This window comes from Cervus elaphus, chromosome 26 (genome assembly GCF_910594005.1).
Source record: "Cervus elaphus chromosome 26, mCerEla1.1, whole genome shotgun sequence".
NCBI lineage: Eukaryota > Metazoa > Chordata > Mammalia > Artiodactyla > Cervidae > Cervus > Cervus elaphus.
Window position 1 is genome coordinate 22,912,017 of NC_057840.1, and position 17,048 is coordinate 22,929,064.

At 42.0% G+C, this 17,048-nt stretch overlaps 1 protein-coding gene across 5 annotated transcripts in view; it reads left to right on the plus strand.

Moving 5' to 3' along the window:
- The window catches only part of ARFGEF3 (ARFGEF family member 3), a 177,181-nt gene that overhangs the window by 84,648 nt on the left and 75,485 nt on the right, over positions 1–17,048 (plus strand). For 4 of the 5 annotated variants that reach the window (XM_043888248.1, XM_043888250.1, XM_043888251.1 and 1 more), the window contains 4 exons: positions 2,650–2,692; positions 5,033–5,111; positions 12,765–12,869; positions 13,733–14,066. In XM_043888248.1, the coding sequence (XP_043744183.1) occupies positions 2,650–2,692; positions 5,033–5,111; positions 12,765–12,869; positions 13,733–14,066 (561 nt within the window). The remainder of the gene's footprint in view (positions 1–2,649; positions 2,693–5,032; positions 5,112–12,764; positions 12,870–13,732; positions 14,067–17,048) is intronic. The other variant, XM_043888249.1, reaches the window with a different exon arrangement.

Genomic DNA, 17,048 nt, shown 5'->3' on the forward strand with positions numbered 1-17,048 from the left:
TGGTGGTTTTTTTTTTTTTTTTTTAGAAAAAGTCTGTCTCTAATAATTGAGATTAAAATTTTTTAAAATCTGCAAAAAGTATTCTGAATGAACACTTGTTATTATTTTAGAATAGGATATCTCCAGCGGCAATCCGAAATATCTCAGAAATTAATTTTATAGAAATGAAGAGTTCAGGTTTAACTTCAACTATTTCTGACTTTTAACTTCAGTTATTTTCTAATTTTTAGAAAATTATGGAGTTGAGTGAAACATTAGAGATTATCTGGTCAAATTATTTTATTCCTCAGAAAAACAAGAGGGGAAGATGAAGCCCAGAGAGGTGAAATTGAAATCTAAAGTTAATGAGCTTATCAGTGAAGGAGCCAGAACAAATGCCCTGGTCTCCTTCCTGAGTCCAGTCCAAGTTATTAACATGTGATCTGGCAGCCAGTGTTTAAAAAAATAAAACTCTAATCTGAAAAAAAAAAAAAACTGATTTTTTTGTTTGCTATATCTAAAGCATAAATTTCTATTAAAAAATTGTTTAAACTTGAGATATTTTTATTACATTAGCTTTCTCTTTGTTAAAAATTATTTTGTTTATACTAGGGTTTTGAATATGATGCTGTAGAAATATTAGTTTAAAAGAAATTCAAGTCTGTAAGTAGAAAGTATTAAAAGAAAAAAGTATTTTTAATGGAAACAAACCTAAAATGTTGAGAGTCCTTATATTAGTATCCAATCACGTTCCATCCTTGCTAGATGGCAATGTGATGGGAAATACTATAACAATGATGTTTTAAGATGAAGCATTAAAATGACACTTTGTCATCTCAAAGTGATTTCAATTATATTAGTTTATTTAATCATACTTTGAAATTTTTAAGTAGGAGAATTTTAGGTTTTAAGTAAAAAGACCAATTTCTAGCTCATCTTGCTCTTCTGTTAGAGTGACAGGTAAGATGACAGGTATAGTTGCAGAGGTCTGATAAAACTGGAAGGCTGTGTGCCTGTATCCTGTGTATGATGTAGCTAATCAGCCTTCTGGGCCTGCTTGTCACTGACCATCTGGACTCACCCTATCCGGGGGCAAGATCCCAAATTAGATAGAAAATTAGTGTTTCCTGTTAATTTCCTTTCTATTACTCAGTAGGTCCCTGGAGATGTTTTTGTGTCCCAGAAAAACATGATTCTCAGGATGCTAACATTTGAAGTACGTTTGAAGTCTAGTAGAGGGAGACATAAGTTTTACTACCTAAGAATGGTTATTTTAAAAAGCTATTACAGGGGAGTGGTCCCTAGGAATGGTGAGGCTGCATGTCCTCCCGTGGGACACTAGCATTACTTGGAGAAGATGTGTATAGTGCTTAGCATGACCCATCACTGGAAACACATCACAGGCCATCTCAGAATTAGAAAGACTTAAAGACAGTGGAAAGAAAATAAATCTAGAATGCCAAAAGCTTAGCATGAAGTGTATCATCAACTTAATGTCTAGCCCCTCCCCATCCCTATGCCCAGGGCAGATTACTCAGTTTGATTTTGTTTTGTATCCTTAGAAACCCTGAGTTTACTATCAAGCGTTATTACTGAATTATTTCAATGACAAAAGCCATTGTTAAATTATTGCTAAGCATTTTAAAAAGAAAAAATGCCATATGTAAATATCTGGGGAGTAGGAGATAATAGTTCTCCTCTCCATAAAAGTGATTCAGATTGATTTCCTACAAAAAATGTTGTTCTGGCCTTAATATTTAGCCATGTGATGAGCTGTCGGCATTAACATCGCACTTCCCCAAAATTCTGTGGAAGCTGCTGAGCTTCCAAATTTATGAACAGAGACTAGTAGAAATATGTGCCTGTAACAAGCTTTAAAAAGATCAGCACTGTGACAATAATTTATATCTGGTAGTTAACTGGCATGAAAATGCCTTCTTATTATCTCCCAGTGCTAAGATGTAGGGAGACTGAAGGGCCGCCTTATTGCTCTCAACTCAGTAGTCACTGAATTATCCCTACAATGTGAAGTAAGTCTTACTATTAGTAAATATCTTTTCCTTCCTCTTCTCCCTTCCCTCAGGGTTCTGCCTCTATCCTGATACTCCCAGATCTACCTGGTGGTGACCTGGAGTGGTCTGTCTGGTCAGACAACTGAAAGTTAATACCCTCCCCCCTCAAATAGGAACCTGGTGCTTCTGACCAGCAGCCATCGTGGACCTGTACATCAAAGTCCAGGAACCTGATCCTCCTTATGACTAAGAATCTGTATTCACTAGCTGCCACTCAGAGTGCTGTTTGTGACTTTGGGACAAATTGTTCTTTGTGCAAAGAGAACTCACGTGTTTAGGCAGGTACTGCCCACAGTCATAGCTCTACAACAGTCTAGAATGATCCAGTGCACCATAGGGCTTAAACTTCCAGGGCGTTGTGGACTCTTGGCTGAGTTACTTTTGAAACTGATAATCACTCAGTCCCAGACATCATAGCCTTTTCCTAGGTGCCATGAGTAGTGAGATGCTATCGAGAGCTGGAAGGTGCACCTAGGTAATTTAGCAGAACCCAGAACACTCAGATGACATTTTGCTTCCTAGAGCTTTCCGTCGTTGAACAGTCAGGATTTTTCTTGCCTGAATCTCCTAACTGTCCTGTGTGTGTCTCCCTTACTAGATAATTGAAAACCCGGATGTCCCCCAGGAATTCAGGAGTCAAGGTATGGGATTTGATTTTTGCACTTTCAGTTGAAAAAGTGGGTATAAGAACACCTACTGTGTGCTCAGTATGCGGAGGTAACGCTGAGGAAAAGCTCTTGGGTTAGCCTCCCCTTCTCCTTGGCTCTGCTTACCTTTAATCAGCCTTCGTTTCCTTCTGCTCCTACATCCTCTGCCAGCCATACCTGTTCCTGCTCCAACTGTGCCAGGGAAATTAGCTCTTCACACACCTTCCTCTTGGAGGCTGGTTTCTGTAGTTACTTTATTCTTCATGAAGTCAGGTTCATTAACTGTTAAAATGAGAACTGGAATACAAAATGGGAGAAACTTGACTGGCATCAAGTGCTCTTACACCTGGAGGATGTTTATGAAGTTTTGTTATGAAAAACAAGTCATCTCACAGGGAAGGACAGACAGCCAGGTTTAAGTAGCAAATGAAATCAAGGTAAGGAACTTTCATTCTGACTCATAGGAAAGGAAGAAATGTCCACTATAATAGACAAGCACTTTGCTTCCTTAAAAATTTTTGATGGTAATGTTTTCTGTAAAAGAGATGAAGAATTCAAATCATCTGATTGAAAAACCAAAATATCAGTTTTATCTGGGGTTTTATTCAGTAATTTTTAAAATGTTGAGGGTACTTCCATAGTGGTCCAGTAGCTAAGACCCTACAGTCCCAATACGGGGGGCCTGGGTTCAGTCCCTGTCAGGGAACTAGATCCCACATGCCACAGAGTTCACATACTGCATTGAAGATCCCAAGGGCCACATCTAAGACCTGGTGCAGTCAAATAAATATTTTTTTTAATGATAAAAAAAAAATTTTACTTTGATGTTTTTGCCAGTTAATAATAGGAAGGAAGGGGTAGGGTAGAGAGAAAAGGAAAGAGAGAGAATGTAAGGAAGAGAAAGAAGTAGCTAAACAGCCACAATTAGGAGAAAAAGAAGAAATGAAAGAAAATAACTGCTTTAGATCATTTTCTAAAGCATTGCTTGAGTGTGTTTTTGTCACATTTCCTTGTATTCTTGGGCTACAAGTGCTGCAGCGTCTCTTCACCTTTTGAAGCTCTCAGTGGTATGAGCCACGATTTTTCATCTCTTGATTATTGCAGTTCCCACAATGTTTTCACTTTAATGTAGGATGATTTTATAAACGAAAAAAGAAATGAAAGTTCTCTTGGTTAAGGATGCATATTTAAATATTGTATCAGTAAAAAATTGATGGACTCATTTGAAATTTACTTAAAATTAAATTTCGGGTTTCCTTATGGGTTTCATTTATTTTAAACTGTCTTTTATCATTGCACTTTATCATTTCTCAATTTTTTTTTTTTTGGATTTAAGATCCTAAATTCTGAGGATCAGCCGTTTCTCATTTCCCTGCCATCTTTCAGTTTTATTTTTATTTTTCTTCTTACACTTCTGGCATTTTTTTCTCCCTCTTCTTGGACCTCATGGTCATTCATTCTTGCATTTATACATTCCTCAAATACTTGGCCACATTTGTATAGATCTCCACAGGTTTTTATTTTAAAAAAGCAGATGCTTCCACTTGTCCCTTGGCCTAGCAGTTCTGAGACTGTTATTATTTAACCCTGCTTGCCAAAGACAAAACTTAAGCTTAATTGAAGCAAAACTGAAGCTTATCCAAGCTCATGCAGTCAACAAGCTGTGGACCAGTACTTGCACAGATTCTGAATTTCAGCCTTTTTCTAGTACAGTTCCGTGGGATTTTTGTTGCTAGATTCTGGACATGAATGTGTCTGGAGGGAAAATTATTTTCTCTGACACTGACTGTCGCTCCTTTAACAACAAAGGCCGATTACCCTGAGGATGCTGGACATAGCTGAAATAGGTGGAGATGGTGACTAACTTATTTTGCCCCTTTCCCTAGTTTCTGAGTTTGAAAAGCCCATCTTTCCTTCATGCCACTGTAGTTTATCTCTCTGGGATAGAACTCAAGTCTGCTCAGAAGACCCAGAAATTCAAGATACCAGAATAAGGGATACATGTATAGTCTGCTGGCCAAAATATTGAGAAAATTGTTATCAGTTGTGTTGTTTCCTAAATTAACCAAATCTTTTTTCATTAAGTGTGAATGAACCTTACTTATAATTAATAGTCTCGTATTTCCTTCCTGGATTATCTTTTGAGTGTCTTGAGGAATGATGATATTTAATTCTTCTCTCTGATACTTTTGGGGGCCTGAGAAAGGCTCAGCATCTTGAAAATCATCTTTTCAGTCCTGAAAGTATCAAAAGCAGAGGATGGGAAGGAGTGTTGAGGAAGCCTGTAGTGCTCTGCCGCTGATGTCTGAGGCCTGTCCCCTCCTCTGTTTGAAGGGTCAACAGTAGAGTCCCTCTGTGATGACCTCGTCTCCGTGCTTACCGTTCTGTGTGAGAAGCTCCAAGCCGCCATCAAGTAAGTGCCTTCAGCACTGGTGCTCTGGTCTGCTCAGGGCCTATTTCTGAAGGACCTTTTGCCCACAGCATCACTTAGAGTTGCAGGGTATAGGGACAGTGGTTCCCCTCTGTCCCACCCCCACCATTGGTAAATTCACTGTCATTCCTGAGAAGTGTATTCAGTGATCATGGGCAAGCCCACCTGGTCAAACATTACTGAAGGATGCAATTTTCTAATGGAGGTTAGTGGAGAGAATGTTGGCTAAGAGCTAGTTGATGTGAGGGCTAGTCCTAACCTGGCTCGTCCCAGGTTTAAGACTTTAAATGAGCTTTCTTATCAAACTGCTGTGCCTTTCTCCTCTGCTAAATGGCAGGATTGGCCTGGGTGGTCATTTTCTACTTTTTTCTGACATCTCCTGAGCCTGTGAGCTCACGCACTTATCTTTTAAAAGACTGTGTTATTCTGCCTTTTATATACTTGTCACTTATTTGCATGCCAGTTTAATCAGTGGTATTAGGTTATCTGTGATGTTCATTGCCCCAGCTCTCCAGGCAGTAAGTTGATAACTTATGCATCTGTAGTAAAGCCAAGTCATAAAAAGGCCAGATTTGCTAAGGTGAGATGAAGACCTCTACCAGATACACATATAGTTAACTGCAACACAGTAGGATTCTGAAGTGCCCTTTGAAATGGAAAAGACACATTATTGTTTAATGAAAACTAGACATTTGATAATTCAGAATGTTTTACTGTAGAATTTTATGTATTGTCATGAACTGGGAGAAACAGTCCCATTATAGAGACTCTTGAGAGTCCCCTGGACTGCAAGGAGATCCAACCAATCAATTCTAAAGGAAATCAACCTGAATATTCATTGGAAGGACTGATGCTGAAGCTCCAACACTTTGGCCACCTGATGCGAGGAACTGACTCATTGGAAAAGACCCTGATGCTGGGAAAGATTGAAGGCAGGAGAAGGGAGTAACAGAGGATGAGATGGTTGGATGGTATCACCTACTCAATGAACAGGAGTTTGAGCAAGCTCCAGGAGATAGTGAAGGACAGGGAAACCAGACGTGCTGCAGTCCATGGGGTTGCAAAGAGTCTGACACAACTGAGTGACTAATACTATGATAAATCACAGTTTATTTACTATTGGTTCAATAGTATTACTATTTACTATTGGTTCAACTGCATTATTTTTGTTGGATTGTGTGTTAGTCACTCAGTCGTGTCCGACTCTGTGACCCCATGGACTGCAGCCCACCAGGCTCCTCTGTCCATGGAATTTTCCAGGCAAGAACGCTGGAGTGGGTTGCCATTTCCTTCTCCAGTTTTGTTGGATTACTGGAATTAAAAACCCATGTTTTGCCCCTTACTAGCTCTTGACTTTGATCAAAGATCTCAACCACCCTAAGCTTATATATCCTATAATTAGTTATCATATTATTTTATATTAATAATATGCCTAATAATAATATTGAAGTATACCATAATATTGTAATGTTATATTAGTAATATAATTTTAATATTAATATACTTAATGATTATAACATGGTTCAATATATTGTTAATTTGCATTACAATCATAATAGTAATATGTAATATTAGTAATAGAAAATATTCTAGGGTTTTTGTATGGATTAAGCTAGAAAATTAACCTAAAAGATTGTCAGTGCCCACCAAGATCAGAAGAAACAGAATTAGGTTTATTAACTTGCTATAGCAAGGGAGCCTGTACCCTATGAGGAATGATGGGGCATCCAGTAAAAGGGTGGGTGTTAGGAATTGTTATAGGATTTGTACCTGAGTTGGGTAATATCAGGTGGATTAAAGGACTTGGATGTTCTATTCAAGAACTGGGTACTGTCAGAAAGCGAGGGGCAGTTCTAGCATTGAACATCCTGTTGAGTTGGCCAAAAAGCTCCCTTGGGTTTTTCCATAAAATCTTACAGGAAAACCCATATGAACTTTCTGGCCAACCCAGTTGTCGTCATCTATACAAGAGGGCTAGATGGGAGCTAGAGTTGTCACTGGAAAATCAGCAAGGGTCGCTTACAGGGGAGGGTGATATTTGATCATTTTTGTAATTGTACAGATTTTTTTAAAATTTCTGTTCAGATGTGATTATAGATTGCTTTCATCTTGTTCCATCACCATCTTAGAGAGTCCTCGTCTGATATTAACATTCTGTGCAAATGTTGATGTTTCCCAGGGGAACACACAGCTGGCTATTGCCAGCTGTCAAGGATTCTTCTCAGCCCACCCCCGCTCAGGTCTTGGCATTGTCAGAAAATAAACCAAAGACCACCAAAACTTTGAAAATATAAAAGCTATGTTCATTACTGAGCTGCCAAGGGAAAACAAAGAAGTTAAGCTTTTTTCCCTGAGTAGTTTGCTAAGGGAAAAATCTAAGAATTTTAAGTGCTACGCTCAAGGTAATTATGCCGTTAATAAATTTAAAAATCGTCATCAAGATAAGTGAGAATGAATCTATGGGTCTATAAATGATACCATTGTTTGTTGGTCTGGAATGAGCTTCTAGCAAAGCCCAGTAAGGATCTGCCTGGCATCTGGGGTTCAGTTCATGTTCTTTAAAACCTGAATGGCTCTAATGTCACCTACAGGGACCCCTCCCTGTAGGACAACCATATGACCTAGTTTACCTTAAACAGTCCTAAGTAATGCTTATTGTGTAATTATTATTAAAGATATTCAGATCACTATCTTCTAGGAAGTACTAGTGTAAGTGGAATCTTTTTTGCTGCACAGCACATAATAAATATTTGATAAACATTAGCTCTAAAAAGCTTGTTTGCTTTCAGAATTATCAGTGCTAAGGAGTTTCTTACATTAGAAATTTGGACTGTAGATTATTAGAAAAATATATTGCACAAACATCACCAATGTTCACATACGTGTATTAGAAACTAAAGGTCATACATTTCTATCAGTCACTGAAAAATGGAAACATGTCTGAATCAGGTAACTAAATGATAGGCTTTCAATGGAAGAAAATAACTCATGTGACGCACATATGGTTTTCTGGGATTTCTTATTGAATATTGGGTCAAAGGTGGCTTTAGGCATATTGTTATAGAGCTTAATGATTTTTTTTTTTTAATAGGATTCTCATAGTCTTGCTTGGTTCTTCAAAGCAATTTCCTTATTATGATTCTGCCTCTAGAGACTTGTTTGGTTACGGTCTTTCCCATCGTTATTGCACTGCCGTGCGACAGGGGTTCTGTTGCTATAGAAGCTGAGGTGTAGCAGGTTTAGTGCGGCTTCACTGGGAGACCTTTAGACCACCCGATCAGATGACACCATGCCCTTGGCTGCTGCACTCTGGTGGTTCTATTCATTTTCTTAGTTAGGTTTTCACATCTGTGTAGTTTCTTCTGATTTTATTGGTTTAAGTCCTTTTATTTTCTATTGGCTAATCTTGACACCTCTTCTAACTTCTAAATAGGTTCTTCGTCTGAAATCACGCTGTGGTCATTCAGTTCAGTTCAGTCACTCAGTCGTGTCTGACTCTTTGCAACCCCATGGACTGCAGTACGCCAGGCTTCTGTCCATCACCAACTCCTGGAGCTTACTCAAACTCATGTCCATCGAGTCAGTGATGCCATCCAACCATCTCATCTTCTGTCGTCCCCTTCTCCCCCTGCCTTCAATCCTTCCCAACATCAGGGTCTTTTCCAATGAGTCAGTTCTTCGCATGAGGTGGCCAAAGTACTGGAGTTTCAGCTTCAGCTTCTATGGTCATTCCATTCAGTTCAGTTCAGTTGCTCAGTCGTGTCTGACTCTTTGCGACCCCATGAATCGCAGCACCCCAGGCCTCCCTGTCCATCACAAACTCCTGGAGTCCACTCAGACCCATGTCCATTGAGTCAGGGATGCCATCCAACCATCTCATCCTCTGTCATCCCCTTCTCCTCCTGCCCTCAATCTTTCCCAGCATCAGGGTTTTTTCAAATGAGTCAGCTCTTCGCATCAGGTGGCCAAAGTATTGGAGTTTCAACTTCAACATCAGTCCTTCCAATGAACTCCCAGGATTAATCTCCTTTAGGATGGACTGGTTGGATCTCCTTGCAGTCCAAGGGACTCTCAAGAGTCTTCTCCAACACCACAGTTCAAAAGCATCAGTTCTTTGGCGCTCAGCTTTCTTTATAGTCCAGCTCTCACATCCATACATGACCACTGGAAAAATCGTAGCCTTGACTAAATGGACCTTTGTTGACAAAGTAATGTCTGTGCTTTTTAATATGCTGTCTAGGTTGGTCATAACTTTCCTTCCAAGGAGTAAGTGTCTTTTAATTTCATGGCTGCAGTCACCATCTGCAGCGATTTTGGAGCCCAGAAACATAGTCAGCCACTGTTTCCACTGTTTCCCCATCTATTTCCGATGAAGTGATGAGACTGGATGCCATGATCTTAGTTTTCTGAATGTGGAGCTTTAAGCCAACTTTTTCACTCTCCTCTTTCACTTTCATCAAGAGGCTCTTTAGTTCTTCTTCACTTTCTGTGATAAGGGTGGTCATCTGCATATCTGAGGTTATTGATATTTCTCCCGGCAATCTTGATTCCAGCTTGTGCTTCCTCCGCCCAACATTTCTTATGATGTACTCTGCATATAAGTTAAATAAGCAAGGTGACAATATACAGCCTTGACGTACTCCTTTTCCTATTTGGAACCAGTCTGTTATTCCATGTCCAGTTCTAACTGTTGCTTCCAGACCTGCATACAGGTTTCTCAAGAGGCAGGTCATTACTTCCTCTCTCAATATCCATTTCCAAAATCAGTGCTTGTATACTTCCCGGGGCTTTAGCTCTATAGGGGCATATACTCATGATATGTTCAGTCTCCTGGGAGTATTCAGAAAATGCTTTCAGGCACACAGGTTAACTCACATGCCTTGGAGATGCGGTATTAATAGAGCACTCTTATGCAGGTTGAGTTAGACAGTGCTGTTTAAATCCAAGACTTTAGGGGAGAATCACTGGGCTTAGGAATATATTTCTTCACTCTATGCTTGTTGGTCTCCCACACCTTCTCCCACTTCCCTGTCTTCCCAGAACAGAATGTCAGAGAGCAATCAGTGAGGCAAGGGTGACCTTCATATTGCACATTCTATTTCCATTCCACTCCTGTGCAATTAACTCTCCCCCTTCCTTTTTCTAACTAAATTTGAATCTGTTCCTAAGGGAGGAAAAGTCAAAACAGCTCAAAACAAAACCAATTTTAAGAACTCCAGAGACTGAGGCTGTGGTGCCAGGTGGCCTTCACAGTAACCTTGCCAGGCCCGCCCTGCTGCTTCTTCATGGACCCCTGTCACCTGCAAGAGCTGTTCTCTGTGGATCTTGAGCCTGGAGGAAATCCAGAGACAAGCAAGGAGTGAGACCAGTAGATACTCAACCTGCTCCAACGAAAGGCCAGGCAGAGTGACTCGCAGGCCTCCTGAGCGGGCCAGTGTTCCCTGTTGTGTGTTGACAGTCTTGGCTGGTTTCCAGGCTTCTTTCTGCCCTGTGAATTCCACAGATTCTCCCATTGTCAGACAAATATGAAATGTCCACCCTGTGCACGCACATCTGTGTATCTAGTGAAGGGCCTGCGTGGAAGATGTGCCTCTAATGACGTGACTCATGCCAGGCCACGAGTACTTCTTGTGCCAGACTGCAGCAGCCACAGAGAAGCTGCCGCCTTCAGTCTCCAAGGAGATTCCGGGCCAGTTTCCTTGGCAATGAGCTCTCTCTGTCGTTGAGTCCGATGCCTTGGGGTTGCTGTTTTGCTGCAGCACGCTTTGCTGATAGGTACTCGTGGGAAACTTGACTGCTTGTAACTTTTCTCTGGCTTTATTTCCAGTGATTTCAGAAGTTGAGACTTTTTATTGTCTATAGTTATTTTAGTTTTGTGATGGTCAACTGATGGTTTGAAAGATAAGACTTTTTTTAATAGGGCATTTAATTATTTTTCTTAATAATCAGTCAAATGATTGGTCAGAAAGACAACCCACTTGGATTTTAACTTTCTAGTGGATTAGGTAGAAAATTTAGTCCAGATATAAAAGTGTGCACCTCGTAAAGTTATATGCTTTTTAAAAATTTCTGGTTCTAATGAAGAACTCTATAGTAATAACTATGAGAAAAATAATTTGTCCATTGAAAAACACTGGTGCTTTCAAAAAAAAAATAAAGAAGAAAAGCCAAATGCAAGTTAGTAAAGTATTAACCATCTAAAAGATATCATGGTACATAGTGTCTTGAAGAATTTAGACAATTAAATGTATTAAAATTTAGTATTTCTGGAGTAAACGGTAGATGTAAGTCAATATATCAGTATTTGTTCTTTAGTGGTAACTGTTAATTTGTTCTTTAATGGTAGGATATTACTAATAGGATAAACCACATATGGGGTGGGTAAAATATGGTCATGTTCCATATGATGCTACATTTTTATATAAATCAAAACTTCTAAAAAGTCAAGTTTATTACAGAAAAATCATCCTAATTGGTTTGCTGGGGCTGCCAAAACAAAGTATCACAAACTTTGTATCACAAAAAGTGGCTTTAATAACAGAAACACATTGTCTCATGGTTCTGGAGGCTGGAGATCAGAATGTCAGTGGGATTGGTTTCTTCTCAGCGCTGGGAAGCTTCATTCCTCGTCTACTCCCCTTGTCTCTTCACATTGTCTTCCCTCCATATGTATTTCTGTGTCCGAATTTCCCTATTTTAAGAAGATGGTTGTTTAGTTCCTCAGTCATGTCCAGCTCTTCAAGATCCCATGAACTGCAGCACTCCAGGCTTCCCTGTCCCTCACCATCTCCCACAGTTTGTTCAAACTCACGTCCATTGAGTCAATGATGCCATCCAACCATCTCATCGTCTGTCGTCCCCTTCTCCTCCTGCCATCAATCTTTCCCAGCATCAGGGTCTTTCCCAATGAATTGGCTCTTTGCATCAGGTGGCCAAAGAATTAGAGCTTCAGCATCAGTCCTTCCAATGAATATTCAGGGTTGATTTCCTTTAGGATTGACTAGTTTGATCTTGCTGTCCAGGGGATTCTGAAGAGTCTTCTCCAGCACCACAGTTTGAAAGGATCAATTCTTTGGCACTCAGCCTTCTTTCTACTTCCCTGGTGCCTCAGTCGGTAAAGAGTCTGCCTGCAATGCAGGAGACCCAGCTTCGAGACCTGGATGGGGAGGATCCCCTGGAGAAGGAAATGGCCACCCACTCCAGTATTCCTGCTTGGAGAATCCCATGGACAGAAGAACTGGTGGGCTACAGTCCATGGGGTCAAACACGACTGAGTGACTTACACTTTCAGCCTTCTTTATGGTCCAGTTCTCACATCCATACATGACTACTGGAAAAACCATAGGATACCAATCCTGTTGAGTTAGGATCTACCCTCATGGGTTTGCTTTAACTTGGTTGCCTGTGTAAAGACCCCACCTCCAAATAAGACCATGTTTGAGGTACCAGGGATTAGGACCTCAAAGTGTGAAATGGAAGTGGGGGGAGCAGAAGGCAACCCATGGCATTACCAGCCTCCCCCCCAAATTAACACTCTGTGATGCCTAACATTTTCCCAAGTGTTTCCCACACGTCACCTCTTTAATCTCCCCTCTGCTTCGGATGTGCTTGTGTGTTGGTCCTGCTCCCCCGCAGCGACAGCCAGCAGCTGCAGCTGCTCTACCTGGAGTGCATCCTGTCTGTGCTCAGCAGCTCCTCCTCCTCCATGCAGCTGCACCGCGGCTTCACAGACCTCATCTGGTGAGTACCCGTCTGCATGCCCACCCTGGCTCTGCGCTCGGCCCGGGGGCTCGCTCCGTCCAGCTGGGTCTGTGGGTCTCTTCCCACAGCATCTGTGCCTCTCTTGTTGTTCCATTTCTGTGTAAATGTCTTAGAGGGAAAGTATGGAGGCCGCTTTGCTTATATGCACCAGACCAAGCTACAGTAGAGAGTAAGGGATAATTATTTTAACCAACTGTGCTGCCCAAGGCCCACCTGCCATTTTATTTACATCATAGGGTCATGAAAGCCTATGTTCTAAGTCGTATAAAGTCACCAGTGAATTGCAGAAGGGAGATAGTTCACCTTCACCATAACTCAACCTTCTTCTCAACCTGCACACTAGTCTCTAAATCACAGTCAGAGATTCACACAAATGACAGGGCCCTCAGGCAGCCAGCAAGTTGCTCCCAGTTTCTAGGCTAATCTGACAGGGAGAAAGTCGAGTGCTGTGTATCAGTGTGATATGTGTCAGAATTTTAAATTAACTTCTCAAATGAGAAATATAAGTAATTTCATTTTTTATAGTAAAATGAAACTTGATCACTAAGCCATTGAGCACTTTGAATCCATTTTCTTCATAGAAGATGCTTTCTGATACTTCTCATGATAGTTTATATAGTTAACCCCAGCTTGAATTATGAAGAAAAGTATTCCGTTGCTGTCCCCAGGAGTGATGGAGAGACAGGACATGCTGGGGCAGGAGGTAGACAGAAAGGGGGGCAGTAAAGAGCCCAGCTCTTACTTGTCATTTTTGGGGTACCTGGTGTTTACCCTCAGGGTCGTGTTCATGTTTTATCATCTGGCTGGAAGGGAAACTGATCTTTCCTCTCGTCTCCTCTCAGGAAGAACCTTTGCCCCGCTCTCATCGTGATCCTGGGGAATCCGATTCACGATAAAACCATCACCTCTGCACACAGCAGCAGCATGAGTACCAGCATCGAGGCAGACTCTGCGTCTCCTGGGGTTTCCGACCACGGCCGGGGCTCGGGCTGCTCCTCCACGGCGCCCGCGCTGAGCGGGCCGGTGGCCCGCACCATCTACTACATCGCGGCTGAGCTGGTGCGGCTGGTGGGGCCGGTGGACTCCATGAAGCCCGTGCTGCAGTCCCTCTACCACCGCGTGCTGCTCTACCCGCCTCCCCAGCACCGCGTGGAGGCCATCAAGATCATGAAGGAGGTAGGGAGGCCGGGAAGGAGGCCCCCAGCCTTGTTGTGGGGGCTGAGCGCCGCATCTTGCACACGGGAAGTACTTAGCAAGTGTTTGCCAATCATCTGCTGGAGCTTAGTTGCTTCTACGCAGTATCCAGTAATAGTTGGTTTAGCACTGGGGCTGGGTGGGCATGTGCTGGGAGTTGGGCTAAGGGGGCGTTGATAAATGCTCACTGCAGCAAAGCCGTTGGATAATTGGAGCCACATGCATCTGACTGGAACCCAGGCTGAACTTTGAGTTTGCTCCCTAAGGTACTGTCTGTGCAGATGTATGTGTTTATTCACTTTTGCCAAAATTAGATTTCAAAATGATTTTATACTCAGGTTGTACATTGTCCAAAAATGAGCTTTACTGATTTCTGATTTCTAAAAGGGACCCTGTTCCCCGCTCCTTCTTATGCCCTATTTCTCCCACATGTCATGAGACAAAGGGTGTCCAACTTAGGATATATGTCCCAGTGAGCCACTTCATGATTTTGAGGAGGAATTGGAGTTATTTTGATGATACTCCAAGAATTCCTCTGCTTCTCAACCGAAAAGAAAAGTGATCAACTTTTTTGTACCTGTAAACTTGTCCATGAAGGTTTAATCACACTGGGTTTTGGTACCTGACACCAGAAAAATCAGTGTAACAAAATTACCTTGAGCAGTATTGGCTACTCATTAGTTTTTAAAAAGCTTAATTTGAACAGCTTGCTGATGTCGTTTTCATGAGATTTGACTGTAATCAATAATGGAAATTCTGACCCAGTGTTTCCAGAAATGAAGGAGCAATCCACGTTTAATTGCTAATTAAGAACATTTATGGACCCACAGTAGTAATGACCATTTTTTCTTTATGCCAATATTTAACATATATTATCTTTAATATTCATAATAACTTTGTGAGGTTATATACCAGTGAAGAATGTTTTCCCTAACAGAGCCTCAGGCAAGGGAGATCCAAGGGTCAGCTTTGATATCCGATCACCACTCGGGTGATGAACACAATACAGCTTTGGAGGAGGCCAGTGAGACTGGAAGCATTTGGTGGTTTAGTCACTAAGTCGTGTCCAACTCTTGTGACCCCTTGGGCTGTAGCTGTCCTTGGGATTTCCCAGGCAAGAATACTGGAGTGGGTAGCCATTTCCTTCTCTAAGAGATCTTCCCAACCCAGGGATTGAACCCAGGTCTCCTGCATTGCAGGCAGATTCTTTACGGACTGAGCTACCAGGGGCCACCACCCAAACAACCGTCCCCTAGGAACCTGCCCTCGCCCCTGTGAAGCTTGTCGTCTGGAGGAACAGGGTGGACTTTCTTTGAAAGGAAGAGGAGAGTGGAAGGGGCCACCACGCATGCTCATCTCTTTCTTCTGACTTCACCAGTCAGAGCAACCACTGGGAAGAATGTTATTCTACTGGGTGTTCCTGCTCATAGAAACATGAAGCCAGGAAAAAGGAATTTTCCCTCCTACAAAGAAACTACTTCAAGGGGTCAAATGATTTGCCCAGGGTCAAAAGAAAGAGGAAAAGGTGGGCACTTCCCTGGTGGTCCAGTGGTTAAGATTCTGCCTTCCAATAAGGGGATGTGGGTTCCATTCCTGGTTGGAGAACTAAGATCCCACATCCCAAGGGGCAATGATGAGCCCACATGCTACAACTAAGACCCTATGCAACCAAATAAACAAAAAAAATAAAATTAACTTTTTTAAAAAAGAGAAAGGGTACAAATCTCCATCTGAACCCAAGCCCCTGGTCTTTCCCTACACACACTTATCACTGGACTGGACTTTCATATTACAATGCAGATGATTCCAGCAGTTCTTTCGCTGGCACTGCTTCAGCTACCCTTTCCATGAACTTGGGTCTGAGTCAAGGTTTGAATCCCCTCTCTGCCACTCATCAGCTAGATACCATAGCTAAATCATTTAACTCTGAACCTAGCAGTTTATTATCTGTACATAGTGACAGTATTCCAAAGGTTGCCAGTTCACAATGCCATGAAGTTTGTATAAGTACTTTGTGAGTATTTAAAGTGATAAACAAATATGTGTGCACTCGTGAGCTTCCCTCATGGCTCAGATGGTAAAGAATCTGCCTGCACTGCAGGAGACCCGGGTTCGATCCCTAGATCAGGAAGATCCTCCGGAGAAACGCATGGCAGCCAACTCTAGAATTCTTGCCTGGAGAATTCCATGGACAGGGGAGCCTGGAGGGCTTCAGTCCATGGGGTCGCAACGAATCAGACACAACTTAGCAACTGAACAACAGCATAAGGATAGAAAAACATACAGAGAGCTAAAAATAGCAGGTCCTCATCACCTCCTGCCTGAAGCAGTAAATCCTTCAAGTTGGTCTCCTTGCCTCCTGCCTGTTTTTTTCTCCCTTTTATTTTCCTGGATGGGCTTCCCAGGTGACTCAGATGGTAAAGAATCTACCTGCAATGCGGGAGACTCTGGTTTGATCCCTGGGTCAGGAAGATTCCCTGGAGAAGGGAATGACTATCCATTCCAGTATTCTTGCCTGGAGAATTCCATGGACAAAGGAGCCCGGCAGAGTACCGTCCGTGGGGTCGCAAAGAGCTAGCCATGACTGAGTGACTAGCACATTTCACTGTATTCGTAAATGGCCACTGTTAATTTTTCCACTCTCCGGTGGCGCATGTTGCCTCTCCCATCAAGTCTAAAATACTCTGCCCTTTCGAGACCCTTCCATCATCATTCGCATTTCCCATCACTTGCCAGGATGCACCCTCATTTCCATCCCGCTTTATTCAGTTCCTACTTCCCTGCTTCTATTCCAGCTCCCCCTGCCCTATGCCCACTGGCCACTTTCACTTAACACAGTAAAGTGGTGGATCCCAATAAGCTAGACAGACACTGCTGGGCACTTCACATTAGCTTATTTATAGACTTCTTTAGGGAGATAATTTTGCACCCCGTTTTCCAGATAGGGATACTGAGGCTTCATGA